Source organism: Mizuhopecten yessoensis, unplaced genomic scaffold, assembly GCF_002113885.1.
Source record: "Mizuhopecten yessoensis strain PY_sf001 unplaced genomic scaffold, ASM211388v2 scaffold10567, whole genome shotgun sequence".
Taxonomy (NCBI): Eukaryota; Metazoa; Mollusca; class Bivalvia; order Pectinida; family Pectinidae; genus Mizuhopecten; species Mizuhopecten yessoensis.
This window is the reverse complement of record NW_018408611.1, coordinates 133,796-155,246: the sequence shown is the minus strand read 5'-3', so window position 1 is coordinate 155,246 and position 21,451 is coordinate 133,796. Positions and strand designations below refer to the sequence as shown.

Sequence of the window (21,451 nt, the reverse complement as noted above, 5' to 3'; positions counted from 1 at the left end):
CCAACGGGAAGTCCACGTATTGATCGCTTCCCGTGTAACATATAAACAAAATGTGTTATTCTGCCATGAACAGAAAATCAATCTTTACAAGTACAATCACGAATGATGTCAATTTCTTTTAAATAAAATATGGTGTAATTTCTTTATTCTCACTTGGTCGAATTTCTTCTGATACCTTCACTACACAGGTAACGATCCCATTTATCTTTTACCTACCAGCACAGTCTGATTACATAACACGTGACAATTAACGTTGAATATTAAGGATGAGATGCTTGGAAACCATTTGTAAAACGTCAATCTTGAATTATTCCTTAGTCATTAACAGTATTTGCGGCAAAATCAAGTATATTTATATACTTTTTGTTCGATTTTTTAATAATAAGTCACAATTCATTTAAACAATCATTACTTAGGAAAATACAAAGTGATGTTGGTGACACGATATTTACTCTATGCGATAATCATTAATCTATGTCTATGCGGTTTCAAAAATGTTAGTAACGGGTATTAAACTAATAAACCTATGACGGTTTATAAACAAATCTCATGTAAATTAAGAAAAAATAATGATGTCTCAAATAATGTTTTTTAAAAAGAGATGCTGGATACCTGTAATTAAAACATTATCCTTGTTAAATCTCATTTTTGTTGTTAATATAATGGTTTTCTTTATACAGTCTCTTGTATTGTATGAAGCAGCATGTGAAGGCCATACCGACATCGTTAAGATGTTGTTGGATAAAGGAGCAGATCCGAAAGAGGTTTGTATTCATTTCATTTCATCAGATTTTATTGACTTTATATATGTAAATTGGATTGGACGTCAGGCTAGGCCTATGTTAGTTCTTTCCAAACTTATTTACAAACATAACATTTATTCTGTCATAACAATCCAATTAAACAGTGCAGGGGAGATAACTCCAATTTAGCTTGTGAAATGAACATTTAACAACTTTTGCTCAATCATTTTCTGTTTATGTTTTAGATATTAATAATTAAATAAATCATGTATATTTATTGACAACCCATGCTACATAAAATCCAAGGGATACAGGCCCAAAAGTCCCTGTTTATAAACACATTCGCCATCCACCCACTGGATATATAGGATAAGTTACCAAGAAATAAACAATTTGTAAAATTTCAGAATATGATATGAATTCATATGTAGTTATTATATATTATTGGAGTTGATTCTCTTAAAATTTATTTAACAAAGCACTATAGAATATTCATGTAACTATAAAATAGTTAGAACAGGTTATATAATAGTACACTCATCAATTCCATCCAGTCCAGCCGAATACCAGAGATGTTGTGAAGATAGATATACACCAGTATCAATATTTAATAGCAGAGTGATCATGACACTTTAAATAGTAGCATCACTTTCAATGTAAAGTTTTGCTGTGAGTGAGATTACATATAAAACCTATTAGTTTGACAAATGTAGTAGATATATTTTGTAAAATGGATATGTTAATATCAGCGCTGCATATTAAGCATCCATTTAATAGAGTTTTTAGATTAAAATGATCATGATTATCAGTTATACAAAATTGAGAAATTTTCATTACTAATTGCATTCTAAAGTTGTTATACATTGGGCATTCGGGTATAAAATGAAATGCATTTTCATTTTTATGTCCTCATCTACATGCTGGTGTGTCATTCAGATGATACATATAAAAGTCACTATTTAGGTTGCTAGCAAGATTTCTCAGCTGACAAATTATGATATTGAATTTTCTTGGCCCATAGTATTTAAATGTGCTAGAAATTTCTTCAGTGTTGTTCATATTATTAGACTTGATGAATTTTTTAAATTGTTGAAGGGAAGTAGCATTTAAAGTTTTTGCAGATAGAAGGTTCAATTCTCTACACATTGAGGGAAAAAAACTATTGAAATAATTCTCAGTTCTACAGAAAGGGGGATTGAAAATATGGCTATTTCTTAGTGGGTATCTTACATTTATATTATTGTGTAGGCATGGTTCAATGATGTCCTCTAAGTACTTAGGCGTGTCATTATTTAAATTTTTTAACATAAGTGCTAATTTATGATTTTTTTCGCCTACAATAAAGTGATTCAAGTCCAGTTTCTGCATAAATCTTACAACGACAGGTCCCTCTTCGCAACCCTGTAATGACGCAAGAATATTTTGATTTTGGTTACTACAGTTATCCCATATTACATCCCCATATTCAGGTATTGGTCTAATAAAAGAGGTATATATTGTTATAAGACTTCTTCTATCCAATTTGTGTTTTAACGTTCTCAATATATTCATTCTTTTATAAGCTAGCTCATAAATATTGTCAATATAATATGTCCATTTCCATCACTACTAAAAGTTAAACCAAGATGCTTATGAGTTTGTTTATTAGTTACAGTTTCATTACCAAATAAGATATCTGGATGGTTTTGTTCCCTTTTCCTTGAGAAGATTACAGATTCAGTTCTAAGTGAATTAAATTTGATATCCCATTTTTTTGCCCATGCGTTAATATAACCTAGATCATTATTTAATTTCACTGCAATTTCATTTTGATTGTTGTCTATTACTTCCTTCATAGAGAGAAGTATCATCTGCAAAAAGTTTTATTTTACTTGTTACACATTCTGTTGTATCATTAATATAGATTAGGAAAAGGAATGGATTAAGGACCGAGCCTTGGGGTATTCCGGCTTGACATGCTTCAAAATTGAATACAAACCCTCTGTTGATACTCTCTGCTTTCTATCAGATAGATAATTACTAAACCATTGTAATATTTTCCCTTTTATGCCATACGATTCCAATTTAAAAAGTAAACCCTCATGCCAAACTCTATCAAACGCCTTACTTACATCACAAAATACAAATCTGATTTCATTATTTTGATCTAAGTTATTTACAATAGTGTCATATATAGATAATAACTGGTTTACAGTCGAGTCTCTTGGTGAGAAGCCTGATTGGTGTTTCGTTATGATATCACATTCTTTTATATAATCAAACATACATTTAAAAATAACTTTTTCAACAATTTTGCTAAAACATGATGTAATTGAAATTGGCCTATAGTTAGAGACATCAGTTTGAGCACCCTTACCTTTGTATATTGCATTAGTATTAGCTTTTTTCCAAGAAAGAGGTATAATACCAGATTCAATAGTCTTATTACAAAGTAAAGTTAGAGGACATATTAGAGAAGGTGCTAATTTCTTTATTATCTTGGGTATCATGCCATCTGGGCCAGGAGTTATTTTCATCATTAAGTAAGCACAATTGATCTTTAATGTCCTCTTCAGATATAATGATATTGTCTAGAAGGAAGGGAAAAGTATTTTCATGTGGGGTAAGGGGTTTAAGATTTTCAGAGATTTGTGTTACATCATATTGATATATGCGTTACAATATTGGTTCTTAAGTACGTAAAATGATGCCATGTTGTCAACATTTGGTAACTGGATATGAACACACAACAAGTTAAAGGAAGCGAAATTCTAGATCATGACAAAAACGATTTCGGTCCTTTTTAATAGGAAACCATACAACGATAACAAAATTAAACACCGGTCGTTTGTCCAAACATGCTAATGCTACAATTATTCGTTTGTAATCTTATGCAGACATTAACTGATATGGTCGTTAATGCCACTCTTTAACAAGTACAATCACGAATGATGTCAATAGCGTTAAAATAATATATGGTATATTTTCTAAATTCTTACTTGATTTTCCTCTGATACGTTCACTACACAGGAAACCATCCAATATAAATTGTACTTGTCTTACCAGAACAAGAACAGTATTTGAGGCAAAATCATTTATCAAATAGTCACAAATTAACCACAACACAACAATTTCAATTAATTTTATCTTTAATACTAATATCTTTGTAAGTTATTGTCTTGGTATATAAATATATAAGATAATTTGGAGTGACCAGTGGGAACAAAGAATCACCCAAATAAACTTTCCAGCTAACTATAAAATTGATCTGCATCAATTTATCATTGAACTGTGCTAAAGAAACAGGTGATCTAAAAGTTTATGCCATGTAGTCAATATTTGGTATCTGAACATATAACAAGTTAAAAGAAGAGAAATGTGAGGTCATGACAAAAACGATTTTGGTCATTTTTAGTAGGAAACAACACAACGATAACAAAATGAAACACCGGTGGTTTTCCCAAACATGCTTATACTACAATGAATCGTGTGTAATCATATGCAGACATTGGCTGTTATGGTCGTTATTGCCACGCTGTCTTTGAAATCCCGTGTAATTTATACCTGCTTATCAATAAATACATATTATTAACTTGATACAATTGAACATAAGCAGTGTTTGATCAAGTCCCTTACCGTCATCTTTTATCCCTCATTATACCTGAAACGACTCGCCTCCTTGTGTATTAGTCTTACCATACGTACTCTGATATCCTGTTGTATTTGTAAAAGAGTTGATATTTCTTTAGTCCAGTTTAATCCCGTAACAGAGGCAGTATCTAATGATCAGATTGGCATTGGCAAATGTGTGTTTTAAAGTCATATATTTAGGTTTTTAATAGTTTCAATGATGTCAATTATTGTTAAATATAAAGCGATGCATGAGTTCAGAGGAGGAGGAAGGTTGTGGTACCAGGACAATAACAATATCTGTTTTAGTAGATCAAAGCGGAAACGTAAACAAGGAACTATAATTGAAAAGATAAGTGAAAAACAACGCCACAACTAAATGAAATTTAATTCTTTATTATCTACAAGCATACATCACTTATTAATGCAAACATCAATGTAACCCAACGGGAAGTGCACAACGCTTTGATCGCAATCTCGTGTAACATATAAACAAAATATGTTATTCTGGTATGAACAGAAAATCAATTTCCACAAGTACAATCACGAATGATGTCAATAGCGTTAAAATAATATATGGTATATTTTCTAAATTCTTACTTGATTTTCCTCTGATACGTTCACTACACAGGAAACCATCCAATATAAATTGTACTTGTCTTACCAGAACAGTCTAATAACATAACACGTGACATTCAACCTCGAATATTAGTGATGTGGTGTGGGAAACCATTTGTAAAACGTCAATCTAGACTTATTACTTTGATTTGGTAATAAAACGTCACAAATCACTTTAACAAACATTAATAAGGAAAAGACAAAGTGATGTTGTTGACACGATATTTACTCTATGAGATAATCATTGATCTATATCCGTTAGGTTTCAAAGATTTCATTAACTGGTATCAAACTAATAAACCAATGATTCTTTTTAGATAAGCACATACAAATTAATAAAAAAATAATGATGCTACAAAGAATGTTTTTTACAAAACGATGCTGCAGACCTATAATAATGACATTTTCCTTGTTAAATCTCATTTTGTTTACTGATATTATGTGTTTGTTTAATCAGTCGGATGCATTGAAGTACGCAGCTCGTAATGGCCATACCAACATCGTTAAGATGTTGTTGGACAAAGGAGCAGATCCGAAAGAGGTTTGTTTTACATCATATTGATAAATGCGTTACAATATTGGTTCTTAAGTACGTAAAATTATATCATGTTGTCAAAATTTGGTGTCTGGATATGGATACATGACAAATTAAAAGAAAATAAATGTGTGGTCATGACACAAATAATTTTGGTAATTTTCAGTAGGAAACCATTCAACGATAACAAAATAAAACACCGGTCGTTTTCCAAAAAAGCTATTACTACAATTATTCGTTTGTAATCTTCTGCAGACATTAACTGATATCGTCGTTAATGCCACGCTTTCTTTGAAATCCCGTGAATTCTATAACTGCAAATATATATATATATATATCAAATTTGATCAAATTGAACAGATTGACACTGGTATGGTGTGTTTTAATGTTATATTTTTAGGTTTGCTAAAGATTCAAATGATGTCAACTATTGTAAAATATATAGCGATGCATGAGTTCAGAGGAGGAGAAATGTTGTTGTTCCAATATTTTTATTTCAGTAGATAAAAGCGAAAACGTAAACAGGGAATTTAAATTGAACCGATGAGTTGAAAAGAACACCAAAACTAAATTAACATCGTTTTTCATTCGCTACAGTCATACATAATTTTCTTTTGCAAACATCAATGTAACCCAACGGAAAGTCGACGCTTTGATCGCAATCCCTTGTAACATTTAAACATAATGTATCATTCTAACATGAACAGAAAATCAATCTTCACAAATACAATCACGAATGGTGTCAAAAGCTTTAAGATATTATATGGTGTAATTTCATAAATCTTACTTGATAACATTTATTCTGATAGCTTCATTACATTGGAAACGATCCAAAATAGCTTGTATTGTCTTACCAGATCAGTATTGTTACATAACAGGTGACATTTACATTTGAGTATTAAGGATGAAATGCTGGGAAACCAATTGTAAAACGTCAATCAAGAATTATTACTTAGTCATCAACAGTGTTTGCGCAAAATCATATACAGTTATATACTTTTGTTTGATTTGGTAATAATAAGTCACAATTCACTTTAATAAATATTAATAAGGAAAAGACAAAGTGATGTTGGTGACACGATATTTGCTCCAAGAGATAATCATTAATCTATATCCGTTAGGTTTCAAAATTTCATTAACTCGTATAAAACTAATAAACCTATGATTCTTTTTAGATTTAAATAAGCACATACATATCAATAAAAAATAATGATGCCACAAATAATGTATTTTTCAAAGCGATGCTGCAGACCTGTAATTATAACATTTTCCTTGTTCAATCACATTTTTTTACTGAAATTTTGTGTTTGTTTATCCAGCCTGATGCATTGAAGTACGCAGCTCGTAATGGCCATACCGACATCGTTAAGATGTTGTTGGACAAAGGAGCAGATCCGAAAGAGGTTTGTTTTACATCATATTGATAAATGCGTTACAATATTGGTTCTTAAGCACGTAAAATTATATCATGTTGTCAAAATGTGGTATCTGGATATGAATACATGACAAGTTAAAAGAAAAGAAATGTGTGGTCATGACACAAACGATTTTGGTGATTTTCAGTAGGAAACCATACAACGATAACAAAATTAAACACCGGTCAATTTTTTCCAAACATGCTTATACTACAATTATTCGTTTGTAATCTTCTTCAGACATTAACTGATATCGTCGTTAATGCCACGCTTTCTTTGAAATCCCGTGAATTATATAACTTCAAATATATACATATATATATATACTTGATCAAATTGAACAGTTTGACATTGGTATGGTGTATTTTAAAGTTATATATTGAGGTTTGCTAAAGATTCAAATGACGTCAACTATTGTTGTTCCAATATATTTATTTCAGTAGATAAAAGCGAAAACGTAAACAGGGAATTAAAATTAAAACGTTGAGTTGAAAACAACACCAAAATTAAATTAACAGTGTTTTTTATTTGCTACAATTATACATAATTTTCTTTTGCAAACATCAATGTAACCAAACGGAAAGTCCACGCTTTGATCGCAGTCCCGTGTTACATTTAAACAAAATGTATTAATCTGCCATGAACAGAAAATCAATCTTCACAAATACAATCACGAATGATGTCAATTGCTTTAAAATAGTATATGGTGTAATTTCATAATTCTTACTTGATGGAATTTTTTCTGATACCTTCACTACCCAGGAAACGATCCAATATATCTTTTACTTGTCTTTCCAGAACAGTCTAATTACATAACACGTGACATTTAACCTTGAATATTAAGGATGAGGTGCTGGGAAAACATTTGTTAAACGTCAATCAACAGTGTTTGCGGCAAAATCATATACATTGATATACTTTTTGTTGGGCTTGATAATAATAAGTCAAAAGTCATTTCAACAAACAATAATAAGGAAAATACTTTACTCTATGAGATAATCATTAATCTTTATCCGTTAGGTTTCAAAAATGTCATTAATTCGTATCGACCTAATAAACCTATGATTCCGGTGGCCGAAGAGAATGTATTTATATGGACCTTTTACACGACTAGTGGTCACTGTTTGAGCCGCCATGTTTCGCTAAAATAAACGGTGTATATCCTAGTCTTCCCATATTATTCTTCGTATACTGTACTATATTCATCATGAATGCAGCATTAAGAAGAGTATCAGCACTATTAATGCAATCACCGACCCTGATGTTATTGACTTTTGAGTAATGACTCAAGGACACAATGATTTATAAATATGGGATCCCGGACATACAGAAATAACTAACTGATATCCATGAGTGACAGGACGATCTAGAATAATATTCTCGGATAAACTGTCTTAAGTTCCGAGTTGTTTGTAAACGAGGTGCTAACGAAGCAGAGAGCGATGATATCTTCCAAGGCCCGTCATCTTAAATCAACATATCTGAAACATGGACTAACGACGGGAGAATCGTCATCAGGCATGCTAGTGGGGCCAAGGCCCAAGTCACACACCTCAGTGAGTTAGATTCCTAACCCGACCCCTCTTAAAAAGAACACCGACACGAACTTCCGCCTCAGAACTCTAGCCTCTCAACACGTTCAACGTACTCATCCCAACAAACCCAAACATAATTAATGTCAATATAATAGGAATATAAAGACCAATATACACGTGACCATAGCAAGTACACATTCTCTTTCTCATATACTCTATTTTCGAGCTACACGTATGGAATACATGTGCTATCAACACGATCGCTTTCTGCGTGCACGTGCACAAACATCCCGATAATTTCCACGTGCCTCATCCTATTGTTGTTCGGCTTGATTTAATTGATAAAAAGCACGTTCTTTCTATACACTCGCAATAAAAAGACGACTTCGTAAGTGTGAATTGTTGAATTGTGAACTGATATAATAGTTGTACTTCCGTTTAGTATAGCAAAATGCGGGCGATATGTTGATCACATGGGGCTTGTAGAGTTAAACATATATGTTTCACATGTTTTCTCTTATACTTTTACCATAGATATGTCTATTTATTCAAATCAAAATATTCTAATTTTTAGTGTTTTTTCTATTCTGCATATTTATGTTTTGGATTGATATTATTAACCATTGCAAGTGTATTATAAAATACTGAATGTATTATCTATGTATATCTCGGAGACCTATGTTTTTAAGCATCTCAAGCACATTTATGAGTCGTTTAATAACATGTGTTTGTGTGTTATTGCTGTGAGTGTGTGTATGGAAGTTGTATTGTACTGTCTGTTTTATTGTTATCTCACTCTCTTGCTAAACTGCTGTTCATATGTCCTGCCTGAAGAAATTTCTAACAGCTGGAGGATCGACCTAGCCCACCTCCCCGCTCTATCCACACCGACAATGGGTAATATGATAGATGTCCAGGTTTGCTGAACTATGGTAACGGTTGATCACTGGCAGTTTTCTAAACGCAAAAAAAACCCATTTTTTAAGGAGCTATGTCTTTGTTTTCATTACTCGTATTTTTAATTAATCTATGTAATTACCTATTTTATCAATACAAAATTTAAAGCTAGCTCATCTCAATATAAGATCTCTCAGAAATACAACCCCACTTATTGAAGCCGAGTTTGGAAATAATGAAAGTGTGTGTATAGTCTGGGTGGGGTTATAGTTTATTAAATAATCATAAATGTTTTCTCGGATGTATGTATAGACAAGATAGTAATATTGAATACTGGAATAAGCTTGATGATATATTAACTAGAGCTTCTGATACTTCATTGAATGTTATACTTACAGGTGATATTAATATTAATATGTTAAATAGACTACTAAATGATCATTTATCAAGACTCCTTATAAAACACAAATTAACTAGTCTTATTAATGAACATACAAGAATAAAACCTGATAGTGCCACTTCTATTGATGTCATCTTTACTAACAACCTAAACTTAATTAAAATACTTATGTATCACCAACATTTTGAAGTGACCATTCAGTGCCCATTTTTTTTACTGTATTCAAACAAGTGAATCATAAGAAAACTATTTTGAAATGTGATGCAGCTGATTTAGAAAGTATAGATAATGCACTTCTTAATATTGATTGGTTGAATTTGTCATTAAATCTGGACTCTGATGCATTTAACTCAAATGTATAACTAATTCAATCAGAGAACAAGTCAATAGTTTCTTTCCCACCAAAGTTATTACTATACGCCCAACCGATAAGCCATGGATGAAAAACAATTTAAGACTGAAAATGAGACAACGTAATAGAATTCATAGAAAAACCAAAGTACCAAATAATCCGCACGACTCGAAAATATTTCGTTTACTCAGGAATGAAACTATTGACTTGATTTCTGAGGCAAAAGTGAATTATATTCAAAAACTTGAAAATTGTCTAAATGAAAACATGGTCCCCCGAGACAAATGGTGGAAGATAGCAAAATATATTAATAATTACTCCAACAAATCCTTTTCTATTCCTCCTCTTGAACACAATGACCAACTCTTTCACCATCCTCTTGACAAAGCAGAAATCCTTAACAATCACTTTATCTCTACCTCTTTACTAATATCTCTACATCATTACCCGACCTAGAATTACCTCAGACAGCACAGGCCTGTACTCCATACCCACTAACTAACATTCATATCACTGAACAAGATGTATCTGATCAAATAATATTCTTAATGTAAATAAACCCCCTGGCCCTGATGGTGTAATCCCTAAAGTTGTAAAAAAAAGTAACTCTCTTACATTACCCACCAGTTTTATCTAATAAAACACTTGAATCAGGAATATTACCGAATAGCTGGAAACAATCAAACATAAATGCTATATATAAAGGGAATGGTTAATCAAATGATGGTTTTAAATTATAGACCAATCTCAATAACCTCATGTTTCAGTAAAATAAGGGAATCAATTGTATTCAAATATCTTTACAACTATCTAATTGCAAATTCTATCTTAACTAAGCACCAGTATGGCTTTGTACCAGGTGATTATACCTTCGAAATAACAATAGCCGCAGGTAACAGGGGTGACCACACGTTTAAAAAAAATTTGCACCTACATGTAGTTCACTTCTCCTAAATTGCATCTAGAACATTTCTCTAAAATTGCATCTAGTACATTTCTCCTAAATTACACATAGTACATTTCTCCTAAGTTGCACCTAGTACATTTCTCCTAAATTGCACCTAGTACATTTCTCCTTAATTTCACCTAGCACATTTCTCCTATGTTACACTTAGCACATTTCTCCTAAATTGCACCTAGCACATTTCTCCTAAGTTGCACCTAGCACATTTCTCCTAAATTTCACCTAGCATATTTCTTCTAAATTGCACCTAGCACATTTCTCCTAAGTTACACTTAGCAAATTTCTCCTAAATTGCACCTAGCTCATTTCTCTTAAATTCCACCTAGCACATTTCCCCCAAAATGCACCTAGCACATTTTTCTTTACCAAAAGTGCGTTGCGTTTCCGTTGCGTTTGCGTTGCGTTAGCGTTGAGTTTCCGTTGCGTTTCCGTTGCGTTTCCGTTGACCGTTTGATGTGCGTTTTAAGTTTAGCGTTTAATATGCGTTGAATATGCGTTTTTCTGGTTATTTAAGAAAACGATCGATGGCTATGTACAGGTTATTTTAAGAATATGTGAGTGCTGAAAAGTTTTTATATAAAAAAAATAGTTAGATCTATATCTATAATAAAGTTTGCAAATTAATAATAAAATAAATATACAAATAAAAAAAAAAAATACTTGAAATAATCGGTTTGAAGTTTAACAATGACTTATATTTATATTCGAATATTTGGGCTGCGTCGTGTGCTGATTGATTGATGCACGTCTATACACGTACCTTAATTGGCCAGTAAAATTATAAGTAGAAAGTAATTGAGTAATTAGTTATTTGTATATTCTAGATATTTAATTTTCATACTTATATCATTCTGTTCATATGAATATATGAATCGAATTCAACTAAATCTACAAATACTTCCATCACTGCACGCATGGGCTGATGGTTTCGTAACGACACCAGGGTAGGCCTAGTCTGGATTGAAGAGAGGCTTATAATTAGTGCTTCTAAACGGCGAGTTTCATTTTATAAAATATTTGTAGTTTTATGTGTGTATGTTTTTTTTCGTTAATTCTATTGTCTATATTGTGGGTTTACGTCCAGGTCGAAGTACAATGTATGTAGCCTAAGTCCTGCGCTCGACTCGCTATATGTATCAGGGGTGCTTTCTGCGAGGTTCGAGAGGTACAAGGCCCTTGCCAACATTGAAAATAAATAGATTTTGATTACGCCATTGAAGATAATTGAGACTTAGCAATTTTACTACAGTAGTTGTGTATTCGGTATTTCTTTAGGCTGAATTAAGAGGACACATTATTATTAATTTTTAATATTTAATAAAATAGTGATGAGTATTCAAATAGTATTTAAAATATTGAATAGACTAAAAAGAACGTTATTATGGTTAAACCACGAATGGCAAAAATCGCCACAAATGAAAAATATCAATAAATAATTAAATTGAATAAATAAAACAAATTATTACATAAATCAATAAAATGAAATCAAAATAATTGAAATGAATAAATGAAACAAATTAATTAATAAATCAATAAAATGAAATCAAAATAATTGAATTGAATAAATAAAACAAATTAATTAATAAATCAATAATATGAAATAAAAATATTGAAATAAAATAAATGAACATAATTACTTAAACTAAATAAATGCAGGAGGGTATAGATGGTAAAGACAATTTACATTTGTAGGTGATGTAGAAGTGTGTAGGTGGTAAAGAAAGAATAGGTGGTGTAGGAGAGTATATGTGGTATATGAAGTAAATATGATGTAGGAGGGTATAGGAAGTAAATGTTATGTAGGAGGGTATAGGTGGTATAGGAAGTATAGATGATGTAGGGGGATATAGTTAATAAAGCTGATGTAGGAGGGTATAGGGGTATAGGAAGTATAGGTGGTATAGGAAGTATAAGTGGTATAGGAAGTATAGGTGGTGTAGGAGGGTATAGGTGGTATATGAAGTATAGGTGATGTAGAGGAATATAGGTGGTATATGAAGTACAGGTGATGTAGAAGGATATAGTTAATAAAGTTGAGGTAGGAGGGTAATTGTGGTATAGGAAGTATATGTGGTATAGGAAGTATAGATGACGTAGGAGGGTATAGGAGGTATAGGAGGTATAGGAAGTATAGGTGGTATAGGAAGTATAAGTGGTATAGGAAGTATAGGTGGTGTAGGAGGGTATAGGTGGTATATGAAGTAAATGTGATGTAGGATGGCATAGGTGGTATAGGAAGTATAGATGATGTAGGGGGATATAGGTAATAAAGCTGATGTAGGAGGGTATAGTGGGATAGGAAGTATAGGTGGTATAGGAAGTATAGATGACGTAGGAGGGTATAGGTGGTGTGGGAAGTATACGTGGTATAGGAAGTAAAGGTGGTGTAGAAGGGTATAGGTGGTATATGAAGTAAATGTGATGTAGGAGGGTATAGGTGGTATATGAAGTATAGGTGATGTAGGGGAATATAGGTGGTATATGAAGTACAGGTGATGTAGAAGGATATAGTTAATAAAATGATGTAGGAGGGTAATTGTGGTATAGGAAGTATATGTGGTATAGGAAGTATAGATGACGTAGGAGGGTATAGGAGGTATAGGAGGTATAGGAAGTATAGGTGGTATAGGAAGTATAAGTGGTATAGGAAGTATAGGTGGTGTAGGAGGGTATAGGTGGTATAGGAAGTATAAGTGGTATAGGAGGTATAGGAGGGATAGGAAGTATAGGGGGTATAGGAAGTATAAGTGGTATAGGAAGTATATGTGGGATAGGAAGTATAGGTGGTATATGAAGGAAAGTTGATGTAGGAGGGTACAGTTGTGGGACCACACAACGCATCAAAAATAGCGTGCGAACCCCGTCCATACATCGTTCCCTCAACGTCCACACATGGTGCTCACAACTGGGCGATTTAGCAATCTTTCGCCCCGATGTGCGTTTCTCGCCGCACAACTGTGCGATTCGGTATCATTTGTAGATCAAAATTACGGTATGACAAAAAAAAACAATGCGTGTTACACAGTATTACAGCGACCGTTAGGCTGTCAAGAATGGGTTTGGCTCCAAGGAAACAGAATAGGTAAATAACAATTTTATGAGTGTCTGGAGTTTTACCTGACCAGTGCCTGACATCAGGGATGTGTAGTGGAGGGATACGCAACTTCCTCTTTGCCTTAGTAAATATGTTCCGAGTGAGGTTGGCTTATCTCCCTTGATCGGTGTTCTATGAGGCGAGCGCCCCCTAGCGGACAAGTTATTGTTTTGCTAACCCAACAAAGTTGTGTTTCTAATTCCTCCTCAACGGAACGGTTTACATTAGAATGAAGTATATCCATGGAAAGCTTAATTAATTTAATTTTGTATGGGGGTAAACTTATGGCGGTGAGTTATTATTAATTTTTGTTATTTTTGTTTCAAAAAGAGCTTATGTTTGTATCACTTTGCGTCATTTTCAGTGAAACCATGTTGTCATCTCGCTGTTTAGATCAAATTTTCTTCCAATAAATTCCACCATTTTTTAAACAACGGATATCTATAAAAGGATGAGTAATTTTTGTATTGTGTAGACCCGTGTTCATTTGTCCTCCGTCAGTATTTTCGTTTTTATTGGTCAGGAACTGCCCGCTATGTTACGAACTTTTTTGTAAACATTTGAAAATTTTAGGTGGAAAAAATCACATTACCACCCATTTTGTGTTTCAAATTTTTTCCAAAAATTTATTCAAGCTTTTCAGAATTAACAGCAATGTAAAGATAAATAAAAAAAAATGTGTAAGGAAGTAGTCTTATGGCGGTGAGTTATTATTAATTTGTGTTATTTTTGTTTCAAAAAGAGCTAATATTTGTATCACGTCGGAAATGGCGTCATTTTCAGTGAAACCATGTTGTCATCTCTCTGTTTAGATCAAATTTTCTTCCAATAGGCCTATATTCCACCAATTTTCAAACGTGGGATATCAATTAATTAAAAAGATGAGAAATGTTTGCAGGTGTTATTTGTAGTATGTCAGTGTTTTTGTTTTTATTGGTCTGGAAACTGACCACTGTGGCGGTACCCAATCCGGGACACTTGTGGGAAAGGGTCTAATGAAAATGGCACGTAATACAAACAAGTAATTTGATTTTTGTAATTTTTATTTGATGATACTTTGAACTGTATGCGCGAATTATTTGACTGCCGAATCTGCGCGATTACAGGGGTGTACAATTTAATATATTGAGTACTAGTCCACTACACATCCCTGTCAAAATCGTCGCCTGAAATGTCCAACTCACTATATTCTGTAAACTCTCCAAGCAAGTGTTCTAAATCTATGTCATCACCCCAAGATAGAAAATCAGACGTTGACATGATGTGTGATTCATGATGAGACCATTTGAAAAGCGTTGAAGTATCCGATCGTGAAATGCTATGAACCGACTCCCTCAGAGTCCAAACCAAAATATAGCACAAACTCAAGATACAGACGATAATATCTCCCGACACAACTACTGTACAGCTAGACATGGTAGCAGCGATAACATTTCTCCTGTAATAAAATGAAGACCTACTAATACACAGCCCAGTAAACTTGGATAACCGCAATCAAAACACTTCGTTAGTGTTGACATGACACCGGAAGCAAGTGCGAGTATAACCTGACACTAGCGCGCAAGCGCAGACCGGCCAGAGTAGGCCCTCGATGACTTCACGGTCCAGTGAACAAACACAAAAGCGACGATAAGTGTTCGCCAATGGACTCGGAGTTGCAAATCCCTCCACTACACATGCCTGTTGACACACAGAGCTGATATGCGATACCGTTTGACCGTAATGAATAGTATTTGTTATTTGCATTCGTTTGCCTATACCTCCCCTTCACCTGGATTTTCACACCCCTGGCCTTACCCGACGAGTTACGTAAGTGCCCCAGGCGGGGAGAAAACTACGGTCCAGGTACATGTACAAAGTGGTTATGTTTACCTGTATACGGGATTGTGTTGTAATTTTACATGTGTCGATTAAGTTTGTTTAAAAACACAGAGAACACAATTTCTAAATATAAGAATGTATCGACAGAAAGATAAGTTTATAGATGTTGCTAGAATATAGAAACATACGTATATATCAAGTGTATATGTTTAAACACGAAACCGTATAAATTGTTAAGGCATTCCTCAATTTACACCAACCACGATTGCTATCGCACAACGTCCGTCCATCGTGCGCACAGATGTGCGCAAGCAATGATCGTCCAGCTTTTTTATCGTTCGCCAATCGTGCACACACCGTTCACAAACCGTGCACACATCGTGCGCACACCGCACATCGTGTAACGTTGTGCGATCCCACAATTGTGTATGTGGTATAGGAAGTGTAGGTGGTATAGGAAGTATAGATGACGTAGGAGGGTATAGGTGGTGTAGGAAGTATAGGTGGTATATGAAGTATAGATGATGTAGGAGGGTATAGTTGGTATATGAAGTAAAGATGATGTTGGAGGGTATAGGTGGAAAATGAAGTTAAGGTGACGTAGCAGGGTAAAGAAAGCAAAGGTGAGGTAGGAGGTATATGTGGTATAAGAAGTAAAGGTGATGTAGGAGGATATAGCTATTTAAAGTGATGTAGGAGGGTATAGGTGGTTCAGGATGTATAGATGACGTAGGAGGGTATAGGTGGTATAGGAAATATAGATGACATAAAAGGGTATAGGTGGGTTAGGAAGTAAATGTGATGTAGGAGGGTATAGGTGGTATAGGAAGTCAATGTGATGTAGGAGGGTATAGATGGTATATGAGGTAAAGATGATGTAGGATGGTAAAGGTGGTATAGGAAGTATAGGTGGTGTTGGAGGGTATATGTGGTGGAGGAAGTTCAGTTTACATAGGAAGGTATGGAAAATAAAGGTGATATAGGAGGGTATATGTGGTTATAGGAAGTAAAGGTGATGTATAATGGTTATTGTGGTATAGTAGGTAAAGGTGATGTATGTAGGTACATGTGGTATATGAAGTAAAGCCGATGTAGGAAGAATAGTTGATGTAGGTGAGTATAGGTGGTTTAGGAGGTATATATGATGAAGAAGGTTTTAGGTGGTATTGGTGATGTAGGAGGGCAAATGGTTTATAGGAAGTAATGGTGATGTAGGAGGGCAAATGGGTTATAGGAAGTAAAGGTGATGTAGGAGGGCAAAGGGGGCATATGAAGTAAATGTGATGTAGGAAAGCAAAGGGGGTATAGGACGTATAGGTGATGTAGGAGGGTATATGTTATATATGACGTGTAGGTGATGTAGGAGGGTATATGTGATATATGAAGTAATGGTGGTGTAGGAGGGTATAGGTGGTATATGACGTATAGGTAATGAAGAAGGGTATAGGTGGTTTAGGAAGTATAGATGATGAAGAAGGGCATATGTGGTATAGGACGTTTAGTAACTGTAGGAGGATATAGGTTATATAGGAAGTATAGATGATATAGGATGGTATAGGTGGTAAAGGAAGTAATGGTACATTAATACAGCAATTGAGTTTTCTTTATGAATTAATATACTACAGTTTATACATTTCTAGAAGTATTGTATATAATAACAATGTTTCAATCCGCTGAGGAATAGAAAAGAGATAGAGAATATCGAAGTATAATTCGAATTCGACATCGATAACTAAAGAAAAATAAGAACCTGAGGAATATTAGCAGAGCCGTTTTGTTGTTGTTTAACTTGACGTAACTTGACGTGATTCAGTCCAAGTATGTCCACAAAATTGAAAATCTTGAAAGGTGATCCCGCCCCTGATTAGCAGTTATGTGGTAAGTCTCGGAAAGGATTGGAAACAATTCATTGCATGTGATCTTCCTATATATTCGTAATTATTATGAAATAGTGTATATCTGCTATATTGTATTCCATAAAGGGTACATACTGGTTTATATCAGTATTAATCGACGTGTCCAGTACACTAACCAACTGCCACGCCGTTGACACGTGCCTCAGGTATGGAGGTGCTATTTTTTTATAGTATTCAAGCGGTTCCTGATTATTTTGCACGATTACTAGTTTACCATATTATACACAATAAAATACGTATTATTGTATCTTACAAGAAAATTACATAATGGGGAATATTGTCTGCGAATAGAAATCGAAATATAAAAGTGTATTTGTATCAAAACTGCAAATGTCTCATGATTTAGCCGTTGCTGTTTTACGTAAAGCGACACAGTTTTAGTTACAAATATAGAGTGTTTCATTCCTCCAACCCTTTCTCACACACGTACATAGTACTCTCGTGTACATCGGTGATCTTAAACAATCGTTACAACTAACGGAGCGGTCCGTCCTGCTTTTTATCTAACATGGTAAACAAAGTTTTAATTGAATCTTGAAACAATCGGAATGTAGGTCCCGTTCGTTAGACTTTGTCCATTCAAATTGACGTGGATTACGGATTTCATTTTGAATTAAAATGCCCCCATCAACGAGTCTAGAGGCAGAGACGGAAACAACGGTGGTGTCCAACAGTTTCGGGTTGTCTATATTTCCTCACTAATATTGCAGACAACAGGAAATGTCAACTCGAGTTAATGTCCGGAGTGAGGTTTTACTGTATTTTTATTCATAGTGAAATAATTATTAGCATCAAATCTACTATGTTTCCATTGTACAAGTTATGCTTAATATATTAAAAAACGATTAACATCAAAGAAACCTAAAAAATAAATTGTACTCAAAATCTGTCCCGGGTGATACCGATTAGATTCTTCAATTTACATCTAGAGTCACATAAAAAGGTTCGTACCGTTGGCGTAAAGACCACAACAAAGAAGAGATCACTTCCAAAAACTACCCCGGCCATCCCCTTTTAAAATCCTTTAACCAGAGACATATATATATATACTCTAATTAATTGATTGATTGATAGGTTTTACGTCAACTTCATTACCGAGTTACTATACTACTGTGCTCTGGCTTTACTGAAAAAGGGATGCCCAGGGGGCGAAACGTGAAGTACCGGTGAGAGGTAGTGCACCCCCGCTGAGCTAAGGCCACCCCTGATAGCGATCATGGTCATCGTAACTAACACACCGGTCTGTCCTGGTTTACATATCCAGGCCCTGTTACTAAGTTTGAAGACAATCGGATAATATTTGCAACAGTTAATGAGCAGAAACAGCAGGTAATGACATTTTTGGCTATTCAAGGGGCCATAACTCCGCCAAATAAAGTCGCTGAAAGTGGTCATCGAACTTGGCCAATTAACCCTGTAACCAAGTTTGAAGAAAATCAGTTAACATTGTTGTAGTTATTGCACGGAAATGGCAGATAACAATGTTTTTCGTTATTTAAGGGGCCATAACTCTGCCAAATAAAGTCCGCTGAAAGTGGTGATCGAACTTGGCAGAACCCTTAGGGCATTTAACCCTGTGACGAAGTTTGTAGAAAATCGGTTACCATTTGTTGTAGTTATTGCACGGAAACGAAGCGCGGGATATAATGACGTTTTTCATTATTCAAGGGGACATAACTCCTCCAAATGGGGTCTGCTGAAAGTGGTTATCGAACTTGGCTGAGCCCTTTAGGCATTTAACCCTGTGACTAGGTTTGAAAAAAATCAGTTAATATTTGCTGTAGTTATTGCACGGAAACGAAGCGTGACAGACAGACAGACAGACGGACAAACCCAAATTAATATCCCCCGTTTCGGTGAAAGCGGGGGATACAAATCTAGAAAATCAAAAGGTCCTGGCTGTTTGAATTAATCACCATTTTTATTATTCTTAAGTGTATATTCTTGCGACACTTTGAATAAAACTTGTACAGGAATCATATATAAACTTTCTTTATTTTACAACAATTATGAAACATGTTATTTCAGCTTATATTAATCACATTTGTTGGCCTGGATATTAGCGAGTAGGTTACCTTACACTGGGAAACACTTAACAACAAAAAAATCAATTCTACCACTTAATCTTTCTAATTTTACCAGTTTACTTCAATTAACATTGAATTTTACAAAACACAATCTAAATCATAAATTCGTGACCTAACTTAATGACGTACCATCTAAATAATATATGCATGGGCTAACTTAATGATGTACAATCTAAATCATATCTGCATAGCCAAAATAACGTAAACACTCTTTAAACTAGCGGAGCACCATTTAAATTTAAAAACCATATCCAAGTTATCGGGACATGGACCAGTTTTCAGGAACAACAACCAATTTTCAGGGACAACAACCAATTTTCAGGAACATAACAATTCATTAAGATTGTGCCTTTGTTCCCGAAAACTGGTCATTGGCGCCCGAAAATTAAGTCGTTGTCCCGCTCACTCACACAGCGGTATTCCCTTTGATGTAGCCGCGCTCCGGCGAAGCCCGTACAGGTGAGGCAGTCTATAGTCCCTTGCCGGCCGTGTTGTCAGTATAGCTATGCAAACACGGCCGCTCTAATTCCGTAAGCAAAACGATATAATAGCACAGGTCGATAGTAACTTATATTTACTTCGAATGAAATAAATACGGAAATAATGCTTATTTTGTACTACGGCCAGGGTTAGGATCGAAATGAACGACCATTTGATAATGATGCATAACTTAATCGTATTGCTGAACTGGTGCTTTATACATCACTCTAGAGATACATAAAGCCAGTATAAATGTATTTTATTCATATTTGGTTTTTTTAATCATTACTATTTAGGGCCTTTTCTTTACATAAAAGGCGTCCTTTTATGTCATCGAAGTAAACGTTTGTAAATGAACACAAAATCCAGCCGTCCTGTCAGTCAACAACGTGACGTCATCGGAATGTATGAATTTCAACAATGTATGTTTACATTTCAACAATATACCTTTTGCATGAATACACTAATGAGTTACAAATCTGTTATCCAAGGTACTCCTGTTAACTTCCTAAAACAGCAATGTAAACTCCCGGGTTGTTGACACTTCGAGTGATAATGACAATGATCTCCACAAAGGCTTTCATTAGAAAAAATACCATTTAAGTTAAGTACACTTATGTGTTTAAAGTGAACGAGATTTTCGAAATATCTTGTTTCTTTATTCATTTAAAGCGAACTTAACCATTTTTAAGAAAGATAATGTGCATCCGTATGTCAGTTATCAAAACTATATAAAATAAACTGATTTTTTTTAAGAGCGTTATTCTTAACCAGAGACGTATATGACAATATATACGACTTTGGTGTATAGTCTAAACAGTTGCTCTCGTCTAACGAACCTGTGATTACTAAAATTTAGAACCAATGAAACTTCTTATTTAAAAGGTAAAGCGTGATCCGGTTGTTAAATATATGAAATATCTGAATTAATATTGAATATTGTATTACCTGTCTTCAGACAGAGACATATAAAGCCGTAAGTAGT

General features: G+C 34.2%; 1 protein-coding gene across 1 annotated transcript in view; it reads left to right on the top strand.

Annotated features, from left to right (window-relative positions):
* Positions 1–21,451, top strand: part of LOC110461116 (ankyrin repeat domain-containing protein 50-like) — a 157,231-nt gene that overhangs the window by 112,930 nt on the left and 22,850 nt on the right. The window contains exons 15-16 of the mRNA XM_021514421.1: positions 5,428–5,511; positions 6,825–6,908. Coding sequence (XP_021370096.1) covers positions 5,428–5,511; positions 6,825–6,908 — 168 coding nt within the window. The remainder of the gene's footprint in view (positions 1–5,427; positions 5,512–6,824; positions 6,909–21,451) is intronic.